Source organism: Taudactylus pleione, unplaced genomic scaffold, assembly GCF_031769625.1.
Source record: "Taudactylus pleione unplaced genomic scaffold, aTauple2 ptg000488l, whole genome shotgun sequence".
NCBI lineage: Eukaryota > Metazoa > Chordata > Amphibia > Anura > Myobatrachidae > Taudactylus > Taudactylus pleione.
Window position 1 is genome coordinate 1,040,394 of NW_028284890.1, and position 16,374 is coordinate 1,056,767.

At 47.1% G+C, this 16,374-nt stretch overlaps 1 protein-coding gene across 1 annotated transcript; it reads left to right on the forward strand.

The window, feature by feature from the left end:
* The first annotated feature begins 9 nt into the window (after positions 1–9).
* Positions 10–14,192, forward strand: LOC148502630 (uncharacterized). The gene is made up of 2 exons (XM_088449596.1): positions 10–185; positions 13,012–14,192. The coding sequence occupies exons 1-2, from the start codon at positions 44–46 to the stop codon at positions 14,025–14,027; spliced, it is 1,158 nt and encodes a 385-aa protein (XP_088305722.1). The 5' UTR covers positions 10–43; the 3' UTR covers positions 14,028–14,192.
* The last annotated feature ends 2,182 nt before the right edge of the window (positions 14,193–16,374 follow it).

The window sequence follows — 16,374 nt, forward strand, 5'->3', positions numbered from 1 at the left end:
AACCGAACGGAACCGAGTAGAACCGAGCCTGCACATCCCTAATATGAAGACAGAAGATCTAGAGGGAGAAGAAGAGACGTATGTGACTGATATAAAGGTAGAAGATACAGATGGAGAAGAAGAGACGTATGAGAGGGGTGATCAGAAGTGTAAAGAGGAGGAAATCCCTACAGATATCAGCACAGGTAAGTAATAAACACTTATTGCAGAAAAGAGTCACATACTCTGTTCAGTCACTACAGCAATCTCTTATCCTACACCATGCTCTGTCAGTACAAACTAATGAGTAAAATGTATATGCACAGTGGGGGAGTCAGGAGCCATCAGCCCCTATTATACTCCTGCTCTCCCCCTCACATCATGTCACTGTGTGTTACCAGCCCAGAGATCTGACCAGTTTCCTCTCCACACTCTCTGGTGTATCTCATACATCAGGAGACATCAGCCCCTATTATACTCCTGCTCTCCCCCTCACATCATGTTACTACGTGTTACCAGCCAAGAGATCTGTCCAGTCTCCTCTCCACACTCTCTGGTGTATGTCATACATGAGGAGCCATCAGCCCCTATTATACTGCTGCTCTCCTCCTCACATCATGTCACTGTGTGTTACCAGCCCAGAGATCTGACCAGTCTCCTCCCCACACTCTCTGGTGTATCTCATACATCAGGAGCCATCAGCCCCTATTATACTCCTGCTCTCCTCCTCACATCATGTTACTATGTGTTACCAGCCCAGAGATCTGACCAGTCTCCTCCCCACACTCATCATATCTTTGTTAGCTACCAGCTACTCATGTTCTTTACTGTCCACTACAAAAATGACCTTTGTCGATGGTCCTTCTCATGCCCTTCAATGGGATATTACCCATGATCCTTCCTGACCACTATTGCCTGACATAATCAATGATCACTGATGGTAATAACATCTTTGCATGTGATTTCTTGTACTGATTTTATTCTGTTTTACCAGAGATATGAACCACACCTGTATAAATATCTTTTAGGAAAGTATTACATTTCTGCCTGGAGGTCCACAGCGAGAGCAATGGTGGATTCCGATTGTTTAAAATGTGGATTCTTCTGTTCCATTGTGTTTTTGCTGATTCATTTGAGTCCAGCTGGTTCTTTTGCATGTTCCAGTAGATCCCCTTAGAGGTTAGAGCGTATCTAACCTCCAGTGAAGATATCAATTCCTAGAGAGATACAAACTGGTTATTTTACATTTACTGAGATAGAGATCCGGAGAGTGTGAGGACACAGCAGGATGCAACTAGTATGACCTGTGTGTGATATAATGTATAGACCATGCCTGCACTCTGTTACACATACTGAGATGGAGATATGGAGAGTGTGAGGTCACAGCAGGATGCAACTAGTATGACCTGTGTGTGATATAATGTATAGACCATGCCTGCACTCTGTTACACATACTGAGATGGAGATATGGAGAGTGTGAGGACACAGCAGGATGCAGCTAGTATGTCCTGTGTGTGATATAATGTATAGACCATGCCTGCACTCTGTTACACATACTGAGATGGAGATATGGAGAGTGTGAGGACACAGCAGGATGCAGCTAGTATGACCTGTGTGTGATATAATGTATAGACCATGCCTACACTCTGTTACACATACTGAGATGGAGATATGGAGAGTGTGAGGACACAGCAGGTTACAGCTAGTATGTCCTGTGTGTGATATAATGTATAGACCATGCCTGCACTCTGTTACACATACTGAGATGGAGATATGGAGAGTGTGAGGACACAGCAGGATACAGCTAGTATGTCCTGTGTGTGATATAATGTATAGACCATGCCTGCACTCTGTTACACATACTGAGATGGAGATATGGAGAGTGTGAGGACACAGCAGGATACAGCTAGTATGTCCTGTGTGTGATATAATGTATAGACCATGCCTGCTCTCTGTTACACATACTGAGATGGAGATACGGAGAGTGTGAGGACACAGCAGGATACAGCTAGTATGTCCTGTGTGTGATATAATGTATAGACCATGCCTGCACTCTGTTACACATACTGAGATGGAGATATGGAGAGTGTGAGGACACAGCAGGATACAGCTAGTATGTCCTGTGTGTGATATAATGTATAGACCATGCCTGCTCTCTGTTACACATACTGAGATGGAGATACGGAGAGTGTGAGGACACAGCAGGATGCAGCTAGTATGTCCTGTGTGTGATATAATGTATAGACCATGCCTGCACTCTGTTACACATACTGAGATGGAGATATGGAGAGTGTGAGGACACAGCAGGATGCAGCTAGTATGTCCTGTGTGTGATATAATGTATAGACCATGCCTGCACTCTGTTACACATACTGAGATGGAGATATGGAGAGTGTGAGGACACAGCAGGATACAGCTAGTATGTCCTGTGTGTGATATAATGTATAGACCATGCCTGCTCTCTGTTACACATACTGAGATGGAGATACGGAGAGTGTGAGGACACAGCAGGATACAGCTAGTATGACCTGTGTGTGATATAATGTATAGACCATGCCTGCACTCTGTTACACATACTGAGATGGAGATATGGAGAGTGTGAGGACACAGCAGGATACAGCTAGTATGTCCTGTGTGTGATATAATGTATAGACCATGCCTGCTCTCTGTTACACATACTGAGATGGAGATACGGAGAGTGTGAGGACACAGCAGGATACAGCTAGTATGTCCTGTGTGTGATATAATGTATAGACCATGCCTGCACTCTGTTACACATACTGAGATGGAGATATGGAGAGTGTGAGGACACAGCAGGTTACAGCTAGTATGACCTGTGTGTGATATAATGTATAGACCATGCCTGCACTCTGTTACACATACTGAGATGGAGATATGGAGAGTGTGAGGACACAGCAGGATACAGCTAGTATGTCCTGTGTGTGATATAATGTATAGACCATGCCTGCACTCTGTTACACATACTGAGATGGAGATCCGGAGAGTGTGAGGACACAGCAGGATGCAGCTAGTATGACCTGTGTGTGATATAATGTATAGACCATGCCTGCACTCTGTTACACATACTGAGATGGAGATACGGAGAGTGTGAGGACACAGCAGGATACAGCTAGTATGACCTGTGTGTGATATAATGTATAGACCATGCCTGCACTCTGTTACACATACTGAGATGGAGATATGGAGAGTGTGAGGACACAGCAGGATGCAGCTAGTATGACCTGTGTGTGATATAATGTATAGACCATGCCTGCACTCTGTTACACATACTGAGATGGAGATACGGAGAGTGTGAGGACACAGCAGGGTGCAGCTAGTATGACCTGTGTGTGATATAATGTATAGACCATGCCTGCACTCTGTTACACATACTGAGATGGAGATATGGAGAGTGTGAGGACACAGCAGGATACAGCTAGTATGACCTGTGTGTGATATAATGTATAGACCATGCCTGCACTCTGTTACACATACTGAGATGGAGATACGGAGAGTGTGAGGACACAGCAGGATACAGCTAGTATGACCTGTGTGTGATATAATGTATAGACCAGTGGTAGCCAACCCTGGTCCTCAAGAGCTACCAACGGTGCATGTTTTGCAGGTCTCCTCAAAGAATCACAAGTGATATAATTAGCTCCACCTGGGGAATTTTCAAATGTGTTAGTTAGTAATGAATACACCTGTGCACATGCTGGGTGACCTGGAAAACGTGAACTGTTGGTAGCTCACGAGGTCCGAGGTTGACTACCCCTGGTATAGCCCATGCCTACACTCTGTTACACATACTGAGATGGAGATCTGGAGAGTGTGAGATCACAGCAGGGTGCAGCTAGTATGACCTGAGTATATGTATAGACCATGTGTGCTGGGACCGGAGAACCTCAGCTCGCCACCTGATCACGGATTAGTTTTTATCCCCACCGACTGTTACTGACTCCACCCAATGCGCAGTGGATGTGTAGCATTGCTGCCACCACCAAACTCCTACTATCGGTGCTTGGTACTGGTTACGTACACCCTAGCTCCTACACTGGCACTTGGAACCACTTTTCCCAGGCTCCTATGTCGGCACCTGGAACTGCCTCTGCTGTGTATGCGTAAACAGTCTGCAGCCGCACATCCTGATTGGTGTTGGCTGATACTCACTGATCCCTCCCTACGGACCAGGCCCTGCATGTTAGCTGGCAGAGGGCTTGAGCTTGGAGATACTGGGCTCAATCCAGAACAGCCGGCGTACGGAATAGCATTTGGCACGATTCTGTTGTTGCTCAAATAGTCTTCAAAAAGACTTAAGGGGGTCAGCACACAGATGGTCACAGTAGTACAATCCTTCTTGATGTTCAAAAAGATACACAGAAGACATGCTTGCATACCTTCTTTTATGTTACTCCAATATACATTACCACATGGGGTAAGTCTGCCCTGTGCTTTTTACCCAATCAAATTAAGTACATGTGCCTTGCATGGCCAAGGCATGTTCACCTTTAACATTGTCCCCAATGGACAGTGGGGAATGGTCACTCCTCTGGGCCAGGTGCTGACACTTCTGGGATGTAAAAATCTACCCCCCAAAACATACTTACACGCTTCTATTGAGGAGGACTTGGCTATCTCCTATACCCAAATCCGGGCTCCAGGACAAGGCAGCAAAACACCCAGCCAGCAGTCTCCTTGACACCAAGAGGATGCTTGTTGGAGCTTCCCGAAAATAGTTAGGTGGCTGCATTGGCCAGCTCCCCATGCACCTCCTCATACCTGCCTTTAACGCTGGGTGTCCGGGGAACGGGCTCTCCCTGTCCCCCATCAGGCATACACAAAGCCCTGTTTACAAAGCCCTCCCACTGCACTGGGGTACCAGAAGCCAGCGCTCCCAGTCCCCAACGTTGTTAACGCTCCAGGCAGGGAGCCGGCTAGTCCGGTCCTCCTGTGTGTGGCACTCAGCTAAGATCCCGGTTCCCAGCAGCCGACACACAGCTCTTTGCGTGCAGTCCCCCAGTGCAGCGCACCAGGCGTTAAACCACAGCCTTGCTGTGCCACTCCTTCCACACAGTCTCTCCCCTCCCCACCCCCGATTGCAGTGCACCGGGGGTTTACAGGAACCATCGCCGAGCTGGGGCGCCCGAAGCTAGGCTAGTCCCCAGCATGGAGCACTCAGCAGCTCCTTACCTCTAGTCCCCGGTGCAGTTTAGATGGACATGGTTTGGGGCTGCGACACATATATAGTCCCCCCCAGTGCAGTTCACTGTGGGGATAACACTTTGCTGCAGCAGTCAGGGGGTATCTGGGCTGCAGCACATAAGAGTAAAAAAAATCCATTCTTTTATACACTCGATGCCTATCGCCGCTAACACACATTTAAAAATGGGCACCTAGCGCCTATAACATTTCAAAGATGGTGCTACAGCACGGGGGTGAACCCCTTCAGTGCTGCTGCCGCCATTAATCACTTGCAAGGGGGACGGGATCCAATATCGGGACTGGTACCTGGCCACACTCCCCCATCCCCCCCACCCCAATTCCATGCGGGCCACCAGTAGGCCATGTCTCTTTGGCTCCAGGTCCTGCAGTCCTTTGGGGTTACCGGGAGTTCACATGGGGTTCAGGCTCTTCCTGCTGAGACAATCCATCCGCATTGCTGTGAGCCTTGCTTTGCAGATAATATGAAAGTCATAAATCTGAAGTGCAAGGCTCCACCGCAACAGTCTGCCATTGTCCCCTGTGGTGTGTTGTAGACACTGTAAAGGGTTGTGATCAGTCACCACAGTAAATTACCGGCCATACAAATGGAGCTGGAGCTTCTTCACAGCCCAAGCAATTTCCAAGCTTTCCTTTTCAATTGTGGCGTACCCCACCTCCCGGAAATAAGACACAAATCATCCTAGTGCCCGAGACAGACCAATGGGGAAATCACCTGCTACAGTCATGTACATTGTGACCCCACAAACGCAACAGCTCTGGTCATTTCAAATCAGTCAGAGGCTCTTATCAATTCTAAAATATATTCTTTAGATTATTTGTAATAAATACTTAGGGGTTAATATAATTATTTGTTAATTGCGAGGTGCGATTTGCTGTTTTCTCTTCTAATTAGTACAGCAAATTCATTTTGCAATCCAATTAGCAACTTGCACTGAACCAGAGTAAATTTGCATTTTTCCATTGGAAAGGAAAATCTTTATTTTAAGAACCCCTTGGACATCCCCCCTAATGACTAATCAGGCATTTGGAAATTTCAAATTAGCTTAATTAGTCCAATAATTACATGTCAATTTGGGGGGTAAAAAAAATGGCCTCAAATTACCCCAAAATTAACTTATTCGTTAGATTAGGCACCCCAAATGTAATTAGTTTTTTATTAATTGAAAAATAATTGTTTTCATAACTTTTTTAAAATTTTCAGTGTGCACAATGTACCCCAAAATCTCATTGTTTCCTACTTTTTATTGCAATTTTCATTTGAGATTAAACGAAAAAGTTTGCTTTTTTATCATTTTTTTTTTGCATCTTTTTAAACAAGAACACAAATCAGCCATTTCAGACCATTTAAAAACCTTCAGTACTTTCCTTATGCCCACAAACAGCCCTATACGGTCCTGCTAACAAAATTATCAATACTGGGTGGTCCAGGATGGTCTCCCCACTTTTTCATGCACCTTTTTTTACATCGCATTTGGCAGTCAGTTCGCACCCCTTCACTGCGAGCACCGTGAATAGGCATTTTTAATTGGATTGGAGAATTCTCGGGAGCGCGCATTTGTGCAAAGTCTGTGAGTTTCGTGAAACAAACTCGCTACTCGCAATTCGCACCTAATTGGATTGACCCCTTATATTGAGTATTAGAAATTAAACACAAATAACTACAATGTTGCTAAAAGAATCACATGGCATGAAGTCATCTTATAAAGGATTATGCTACACTGATAATCAGATTAGTATATTCCACACACATGTTTAGGAACCGCATAAAAGATTAATAATAAAAATAATTTCTCAATTAGATGAGATTCAAAAGACAATGGCCCTCATTCAGAGCCGTACGCTCTGAGCAGAGCGCACGCTCTGAATGAGGGCCGGGCTCCATGAAAATGGAGCGTCCTCCTGGACGCTCGTATAGCTGTGGGTCACCACCCACAGGCTATACGAGCGTGCATTGTGATGGCCGCGATGGTCGTGACCATCGAAATTGTGAGCCGGAGCCTGCGGTTGAGGTTTTCAACCGCAAGCTCCGGAGTGATTTTGGCTCTATCAGAGCCAAAATCACTCCCACTGACATCACTAGTGATGTCAGTGGGCCATCTTTTGACGGGAGGCGTTCCCGTGGGAACGCCCCCGTCAGGGAGGCACGCCCACCAAAGGGGGCGTGCTGTCAATCAACATTGAAAGCACGCCCCCTTTGATCGGACACAACGAGCGAAGGACTTTCCTTCGCTCGTCGCGTCTGGCGCATGCGCACGACGGAGCTCCCTCCATCGTGCGCATGCTCAGTCCATAACATCGACCCACTTGCGAGCGGACAGCCGCTCGCGAGTGGGTCTGAATCAGGCCCAATGTCCAAAGTCAGAAAATTATCCCATGTATTTCCTTAAGGTGACCATATCTCTCTCTTGTTAATATGTCGGAAGAAGTTTAATGGGTTACCTACTCCTTACTTAGCTGATACAAGTAAAACCAGATAAGCGCTGGATGGCTGTATATTGTTGCCGCACTGAGTCTGGACTTCAGTGTAGTACATCCGCGGCCGTCACAGATTTTAGTCGCTCTGGTTCCCGATCACAATGCGGCGTACTTGAGCTGCAGGACCCGCCTGCTCTAAGGTTTTTTGCCGGCAACTGCCACAAATATAGCTGCTCGGGCTCCCGGTCTCTAAGCGGCGTGCTCGGGCTGCAGGACCAGCCAGCTTCACAAATATAGCCGCTCGAGCTCCCAGTCTCTAAGCGACATGCTGCAGGACCCACCGGCTTCACAAATATAGCCGTTCTGGGTCCTGGTTTCTAAGGGCTGCAGGACCCACCAGCTTCACAAATATATCCGCTCAGGCTCCCGGTCTCTAAGTGGCGTGCTCAGGCTGCAGGACCCACCGGCTTCACAAATATAGCTGCTCGGGCTCCCAGTCTCTAAGCAGTGTGCTCGGGCTGCAGGACCCACCGGCTTCACAAATATAGCTGCTCGGGCTCCCAGTCTCTAAGCGGTGTGCTCGGGCTGCAGGACCCACCGGCTTCACAAATATAGCTGCTCGGGCTCCCGGTCTCTAAGCAGCGTGCTCAGGGCTGCAGGACCCGCCGGCTTCCACATCCGGTGTAACTACAGGCAGTAATCTTACCCTTTTCAGTTCTTGATTAATAAAGGAGAATAGTCCCAATTCGTTGGCTCACCATAGGAAAGTTATAGAAGATAATGTGGACACCAATTGATGCGGACAGCGATGCGTTTCATTCACAGCTGTGGATTATTCAAGCTGAAACCTCCTGCTGTAGCAGTTTTCTTCTTAAATAGGCCAGAAGGTGCTCCTGCCCATCTGGTCCCTCCTGGCTCAGTACTCCTCCAAGTCCATACTGTGATGAATCAGTCTGTACAACAAAGTTCTTACTGTAGTCTGGAACCATCAGTACTGGAGCTCTTGTACCAGAGCCGTTGTAAATGACTAAAATTCCAGCTCACAAGAGGGTGTCCAGTCAACTACCTTGGGGAGCTTCTTCTTAGTCAAATCTGTCAGGGGTTTTAGCTACAAAACTGAAGTCAGGGATAAAGCATCAGTGGTACCTGTTACAAGTCGCGGTCACGACTTGACACTTTCTGACAGTATACCCAGGCAGGACGGGGTTACTCCAGTTCTTCCTGTTGCTAGATCGGCACGCCTCAGGAAGTGATGTGTATTCCACAAGTGCAAACCTGATTGGGACTTCAGCCTATTTATACTCACTGATCTATTGCACCTGTGCCGACTATAGAGTGTCTGTGAGTTTCCTCGGCCTGGCTGCAGAGTCAGGTTGTTCCTGTTCACTGAACTCCCACACGGCTTCCTAGCCGCATCCAGTAGCACCCGTGCTGCCGTCTGCTCTCCAAACGGCTTCCTAGCTGCATCTAGCAGCTCCCGTGCTGCCAACGTTCACCATACTGCTTCCGAGCCACACCAATTAGCTCCCGTGCTACCACCATTCTTCACTCGGCTTCTTAGCCGCTCCAAGCAGCTCCCGTGCCACAACATCGGCACACCTGCCGCACCATCGGCTCTCAAAGTCATTTTCTTACCCTAGATTGTTTATCTACGGCCATCTGCAACATCGGCACACTCTCAAAGCCATTTTTCATACCCTAGACTGTTTATCTACGGCAATTGCCACAACCTTGGCACCATCGCTGCAACATCGGCACACTTGCCGCACCATCGGCTCTCAAAGCCATTTGCTAGCCCTAGACTGTTTATCTATGGCAATTGCCACAACATCGGCACCATCGCTGCAACATCGGCACACTTGCCGCACCATTGGCTCTCAAAACAATTTGCTATCCCTAGACTGTTCATCTACGGCTATTGCCACACCAGCAGCATCATTGCCGCACCATCGGCATCATTGCCGCACCATCTGCATCATTGCCGCACCATCAGCACCATTGCTGCACTGTCGGCACAGCTGCCACACCATCGGCTCCCAAGCCGTTGTCCAAAAACCAAACTGTACTCTCACGACTATAGCCGCACCATTGATATCCTTATTACCGTCAAATGTTTCAGTCCTAACTGTACATTTTTTCCCTATTGAATTCCCTTGTATCTCCATGTGAGCCGCTACTACCTTGAGCATAAGTCCAGGCGGCCGCCCAAGTACCGGTGAATGTATCCTAGTTCTAAGGGAACAACGGGCGGTTGTTATTGGTGGAAGATCTCGCTAGCTGGGTTCTTGTGGTGTTACATGGAGTAGGCAGCGGAATTCATAACAGTACCCTGCCATTCCTAATAGAGCCGGGACCAGTCTCTGATTTGTCTCTACTTTCGCTGGTTCAGGTTTCACCTTACCTCCCACACGGTGCCCCAGGTACTGTACTGCTGACATCCCCATTTGGCACTTGTCTGCCCTGATGGTCAGACCTGCCCACCGAATCCTTTATAACACCAGCCCCACATGCATCAGGTGATCTTCACAAGTTCCGCTGAAGATGTCAGTCATCCAAGTAGGCCTAAGCAAAATCTCTGTACCCCTTCAGTATGTCATCGACAATGCTCTGGAAGGTGGCTGGTGCATTCTTCATCCCAAATGGTCTTCAACTCAAACAAGCCAAATGAGGTGATGAAGGCAGATCGCTCTTGAGCCTCAGGGGTCATTACTATCTACCAATGCCCCTTGCTCATTTCAAAAGTGGAGATGTATTTTGCTCCTGCCCACTCGTCTAACAACACATAAATGCAGGGTAAGGGATAAGTATCAGATTTGGTTACCTCATTCAACCGGCAGTAATCTACACAAAACCACATGGTACGGTCCATCTTGGGAACCACTACAATGGAGGCAGCCCAGGGACTGTTACACCTAGCACTAACATCTCCTGCACCTCATTGTAGATTTTTGCCTGCGCCTCTGGTGAGACCAGATATGCAGGTTGCCGAATTGGCCTATGCTCACCAGTGTCTGCGGTGTGCACACAAAGAAGTCAGACCAGACTTCCCACTGAAATGGGCTTCAAAGGACTGCTGAACTGACTCAAGCTGCTTCCTCTTGAGGTTAATAAATTCCTTCCTCCAGCTTACTTCCTCTACACCACCATCACCTCGGGCACCCGCGAAGATCTCAAGGATTGGATCATTTCCTGGTTCCTCCTTCTGTAAGCAGCACGCGACTGCTACTGACTCCACATGCTCATGGTATGCCTTCAACATATGCACATGGTAGGTACCCTGCCTCCTACCCTCGCTGGCAAATGACACCACCTAGGGGATGTCACTTAGTTGTTTTGAGACTGTGTATGGCCCCGTCCAGGAAGCCTGGAGCTTGTTTTGGAGTATGGGCACCAAAACAAGCACCTTCTGCCTAACTTCAAAGACCCTGACACATGAGCCCTGGTCATTCCAAGTTTTCTGCTTGGTTTGCAATTTTGCAAGATTCGCTTGCGTAAACCTCATGAGATTTTCTAACCGATCTCTGAACTTTAGCACATGCTCCACCACGGACACATCTTGGTGAGTCAACTCCCCTACCCAAGACTCACGGAACAGGTCGAGGGGTCCACGGACTCTGCAGCCGTATAGTAACTCATAGGGTGAGAAATCGGTGAACGCCTATGGCACCTCCAGATAAACAAACAGGAAGTGCGTCAGGGTTCACTACCAGTCAGCCCCCTCTGAAGTCACAAATGCCCGGAGCATCTGCTTCAGAGTTCCATTAAATCTCTTGCATAGTCCATTAGTTTGTTTGTTTTTTTGTTCTGGGAGAGCAGCTCCCGGTAATGCCAGCAGTATTATGATTAAATACCCAGTACTAGTATTCCAAATATGTAAATATAATTTAAAAAAAAGTTTATTTTTTTTTCTGTATTTATTGCCTTAGTACTTGTGCTGTAGGGCACCAGTCACACCAAATGTGTGTGTATGTGTGTACGTATGTATGTACGTATGTGAATATATATGTATGTATGTGTGTGTATGTATATATATAATTATATATTGTGCAGTGCATTTGTTAAAAATGTTTAAATACATTTTAAATAAATTGCACTTACCTGTGTTTCCCTGGAAGTCCGGGGGATGCAGAGCTCTCTGTGGGCTGCTGGATCCCCAGCCCCTTCCAGAGAAAAATGGACTGTCCCACCATGCAGCCTCATGCCTGAAAGAAGTGCATGGGGAACTGGCCAGTGCAGTCAGTTAATTATTTTCAGGGACCTCTAAAGTGACCAGGAGACTGCTGGCTGGGGATCTTGTCTGCCTTGTCTGGAGCCTACATTCAGGTAGAGGAGGTAGCCAAGTGCCCCTCAGCAGAATCCTGGAGGTACTTATTGTAGGGAAGTTATTTCTCATCCCAGGCATGCCGGCACCTGGGCGTCTAAAATGATGACAGGTGGGCTCAGGCATAGAGGAGTGAGCACTCACCACTGTCCAATAGGGACAATGTTAAAGTTGAGCATGCCTTGTGCACTTAATTGGGTAAAAACCACAGGGTGGACTAACCCATTGTGGTATTGTGTATTGGATTAAGATAAAAGAAGGCATGTGAGCCTGTTTTGTGTATCTTTTTGAACATCAAGAAGGTATGAACTGCCGTATCATCTGTATGCTGTGATACTCCCAAGGGGAAATGTCTTTTTGAAAACTATTTGTGCAGTAAACATCTAAGATGACTACATAGGTATCCTGCAACAACAGCATTGCATCAAGCGATATTCCGTTTTCTGATTGGTTTAAATTGAGCGCAGTGTCTCCAAGCTCAAACCCTCTGCCAGCTTCCCTGCTGGGCCTGGTCCATTGCGAGGGACCAGTGGGTATCAGCCGACATCAGTCCAGAGGTCTGGCTGCTACTAGTCTAAGCATATGCAGCAGAGGCAGTTCAGGTGCCGATGTAGGTGCCTGAGAGAAGTGCTTTAAGGTTCCAGTGTAGGAACTTGTTTGGTAATAAGTGGTTCCAAGATATTGGTGGTGGCAGCAAAGTTGCATGCCCATGGCACAGTGGCCGGAGTCCGTAACAGGTGGTTACTGACGGTAAGAGGGAATCCCTTCAAGATCCAAGATTTAGAGGAAGTCCCCGCAAGATCCAGTGGGATCAAAAAAATATCTCTGGCCGTTGGCGGAGGCAAGGTTATCCAGTCACAATGATCTATTTGCTATCTGGCTTCTACATTCACAAGTGAAACTTGGAAATGACACTGACTGTATGAGATGTTAGGGTGCAGCCGGGCACGTCTTATTATAGTTACACAGTATGGAGATGTTGGGATACAGCTGGGATGTCTTATTATAGTTACACAGTATGGTATAATTCTGCAGAGAGCCTAATTCCCATATAATTATTCTGTTCCCAGCAGATGGACACAGCAGCAGGAAGAACTCGGGGAGACGTCTCATATTATTTCCAGATTGTGACCTAGATGATAAATTCTCACAGGACTCTCCAAGAGAAACTCCCAGTATACATCCAGCATCTCACAGAGCAGATACGTCATCTGATCCCTCTATCCATGAGGAATGTTCCCCTGATAATCCCAGTAGTGTTACACACAGCTCAGATCACACAAGTGATAAACCTTTTTCATGTTCTGAATGTGGGAAAAGTTTTACCAAGCAGATGATTCTTTCTATACATCAGAAGAGAGTTCACGCAGCTGAAAGGCCTTTTCTATGTTCTGAGTGTGGGAAATGTTTTAGACTGGAAAGATGTCTTACTAGACATACAAAGCTTCACACACATGAGAGACCATATTCATGTTCTGAGTGTGGGAAATGTTTTGCGCAGCAGCGCAAACTTGATGTCCATCAGAGAACTCACACAGGTGAGAGACCATTTCAGTGTTTTGAATGTGGGAAATGTTTTATAAGGAAGTCCGCTCTTGTTACACATTATCGAGGCCATACAGGTGAGAACCCATTTACATGTTCTGAGTGTGGGAAATGTTTTACAAATAAATCCACTCTTGCTACACATCAGAGATATCACACAGGTGTGAAACCATTTCCATGCTATGAATGTGGGAAATGTTTTACACAGAAATCAGTTCTTGTTACACATCAGAGAAGTCACACAGGTGAGAGGCCATTTCCATGTTCTGAGTGTGGGAAATGTTTTACATATAAATTAGCTCTTGTTACACATCAGAGAAGTCACACAGGAGAGAAACCATTTCCATGCTCTGAATGTGGGAAATGTTTTAAACAGAGATCACATCTTGTTACACATCAGAGCAGTCACACAGGTGAGAGGCCATTTCCATGTTCTGAGTGTGGGAAATGTTTTTCAAATAAATCTCATCTTGTTAGACATCAGAGAAGTCACACAGGTGAAAAACCGTATTCATGTCCTGAGTGGGAAATGTTTTTCAAATAAATCACATCTTGTTAGACATCAGAGAAGTCACACAGATGAAAAACCGTATTCATGTCCTGAGTGTGGGAAATGTTTTACACAGAAATCACATCTTGTTACACATCAGAGACGTCACACAGATGAGAAATAATTTCTTCTTCAGGGTCCATAGGGCCCCACAGGGAGACCTTGGGTGTAGGTGGTGGTTGAGGACCGAGCACCAGACAGTTAAAGCTTTGCTCCCAGGATGCAATGGTCCTTCCCCCTATACCCTGCTCCCGAGCCAGAGGCACTACAGTTTTGTCAGTGCCTGGCCAGAGTCGGGTCACCATTTTAACAGTGGGCTGTTTCATGCAGCCCAAAAGCTTTTATTTTATAATTTTCTTTTTTTATATGCTTCTGAGCAGGCAGCAGTAGATTGTCCGTGGGACGTTTGTGCTGCCGCTCCAACACCCCTATGGGCACTGCAACGTCAGCTCCGCCTGTTGCTCTCAGCGGGCATCCCGGGGACATTGCTAGCCAGTTCCGCGGACAGACCCAGACTGCAATGCGGATTCTAAGGGGACAGGTAAGGCTGGTCATCGCTATGGGATTCCCACAACATGTACAAGCAATCCAGGTACCTCCTATGCCTCCATCGGTAGACATACTCTCTAACTCAGTACAGAGTCTGGCGGGTACCTCTACAGCCTTTCAAAATATGTTGCACAGTGAGAAACCCCTACCCAGTAAAGCTAGGTACAAACTGACCGATATATTGGCCGATCAATTGATCGGCCAATATCTGCTGGCCATCGCCAAGTGTGTACCTGTGATATGTCTGTGAACCACATAGTTCTCAGACATATCGCATTGGCTGTGCTGCACAGCTGATGGACAGATTTGTCTGCAGACATATCTGTCCATCGGCAAGTGTGTACGGGCGGTCTGCATACTGCCCATACACAGTGGCAGCCGCCGGGGAGGGGGGTGGGACACGCCACTTGGTCGCCGGGACCCACGGCTAGAAGCAGATGATGGCCTTTCAGTGTGTATGAACGATCATCATCTGCAGATATATCTGTATACTGTGTATCCAGCTTAAGTTTACTAAGCATTCTCTTATCTTCACAGTCCACGCAGCTGTCATCTGAGGAGGCAGAAAATGCTGATCTCTCTACTGCGGAGTCCCCTTCGGGGGAAGAAGTATAGAGTCTAAAATGAATATACCTGCTTTGGTGCAAACAGTTAGATCTATCTTACAAATAGAAGATGATGAGCCCGCCCCCACATCATAGCATCCACTATTTGAATGACAAAAAGTGGCCAGCGGAGTTTCCGCTCTCGGATCAACTTGTTGAGCACATGGCAGCAGCTTGGCAGATTCCTAGTAAGAGGTTTCAGCCCCAAAAACGCCTGACCTCTTGTTATCCTTTTCCTGCAGCTCATTGTACAAGATGGGAGACTTCCCCAGCGGTGGATTTCCATGTTACACGTTTGATTAAAAGCGATACATTACCTATCCCTACAGTTTCCTCACTGAAGGACCCTATGGATAGAAAAGATTGAAACTGGCCTTAAATCTGTGTACTCTCTTTCAGGTGCCATTGCTTGCGTGACCATGGCTACTGCATGGGTGGCTAAAGCAATTTACAGCTGTGCAGACGCCCTTGAAGAATCTTTTCCCTCAGATGCCTCTTGAGATCAGATGTCTTATGTAGCTCAAATAAGAATATAGCTTCATATATTGGAGAAGCGCCCCTGGGATGCCAGTCTCCTAGCTTCTAGAGCTTCGGCCACGGCGGTATCTGCCCACCGTATTCTGTGGCTGCGGTCATGGAAGGAGGATGCAGAATCTAAGAGAGCCTTAGAAGCATTACCTTACAATGGGGAGATCTTGTTTGGCCCTGACTTGGATAATATTGTGGCCACATTAGCAACATTAAAAACTGCCTTTCTGCCATCAGCAACTACTGCAAGGCCTCAGACAACGTCCTTTAGGTCCTTTTATCCCCAAGGCAAACCTAAGGGTCAGTCCTTTCCTAAGCAATCGGCTTCCACTAGGCCACAAAGCCTATGACCAAGCTGACCTGGGCCACCAGACGTCCTGCTTCAAAATCTGAGGACAAGCCTTCAGCCTGACGGGGCAGGCCTCCCCTTGGGGGACCCCAGAGTAGGAGGCCAACTCCTTCAGAATGGCATCAGACAACCACAGATGCGTGGATAAGAGAAGTCTCATGGGTACACCCTCTCATTTCAGAGATGGCCACCCCACCAATTTTTCTACACAGGCCCTCCATCACACCTGAACAGTGTCCTGCTCATGCAGAAAGCCATTCAAGTGGAGGTAATAGTTCCAGTTCCTCCTTTCACAGCGAGGGAATTGTTA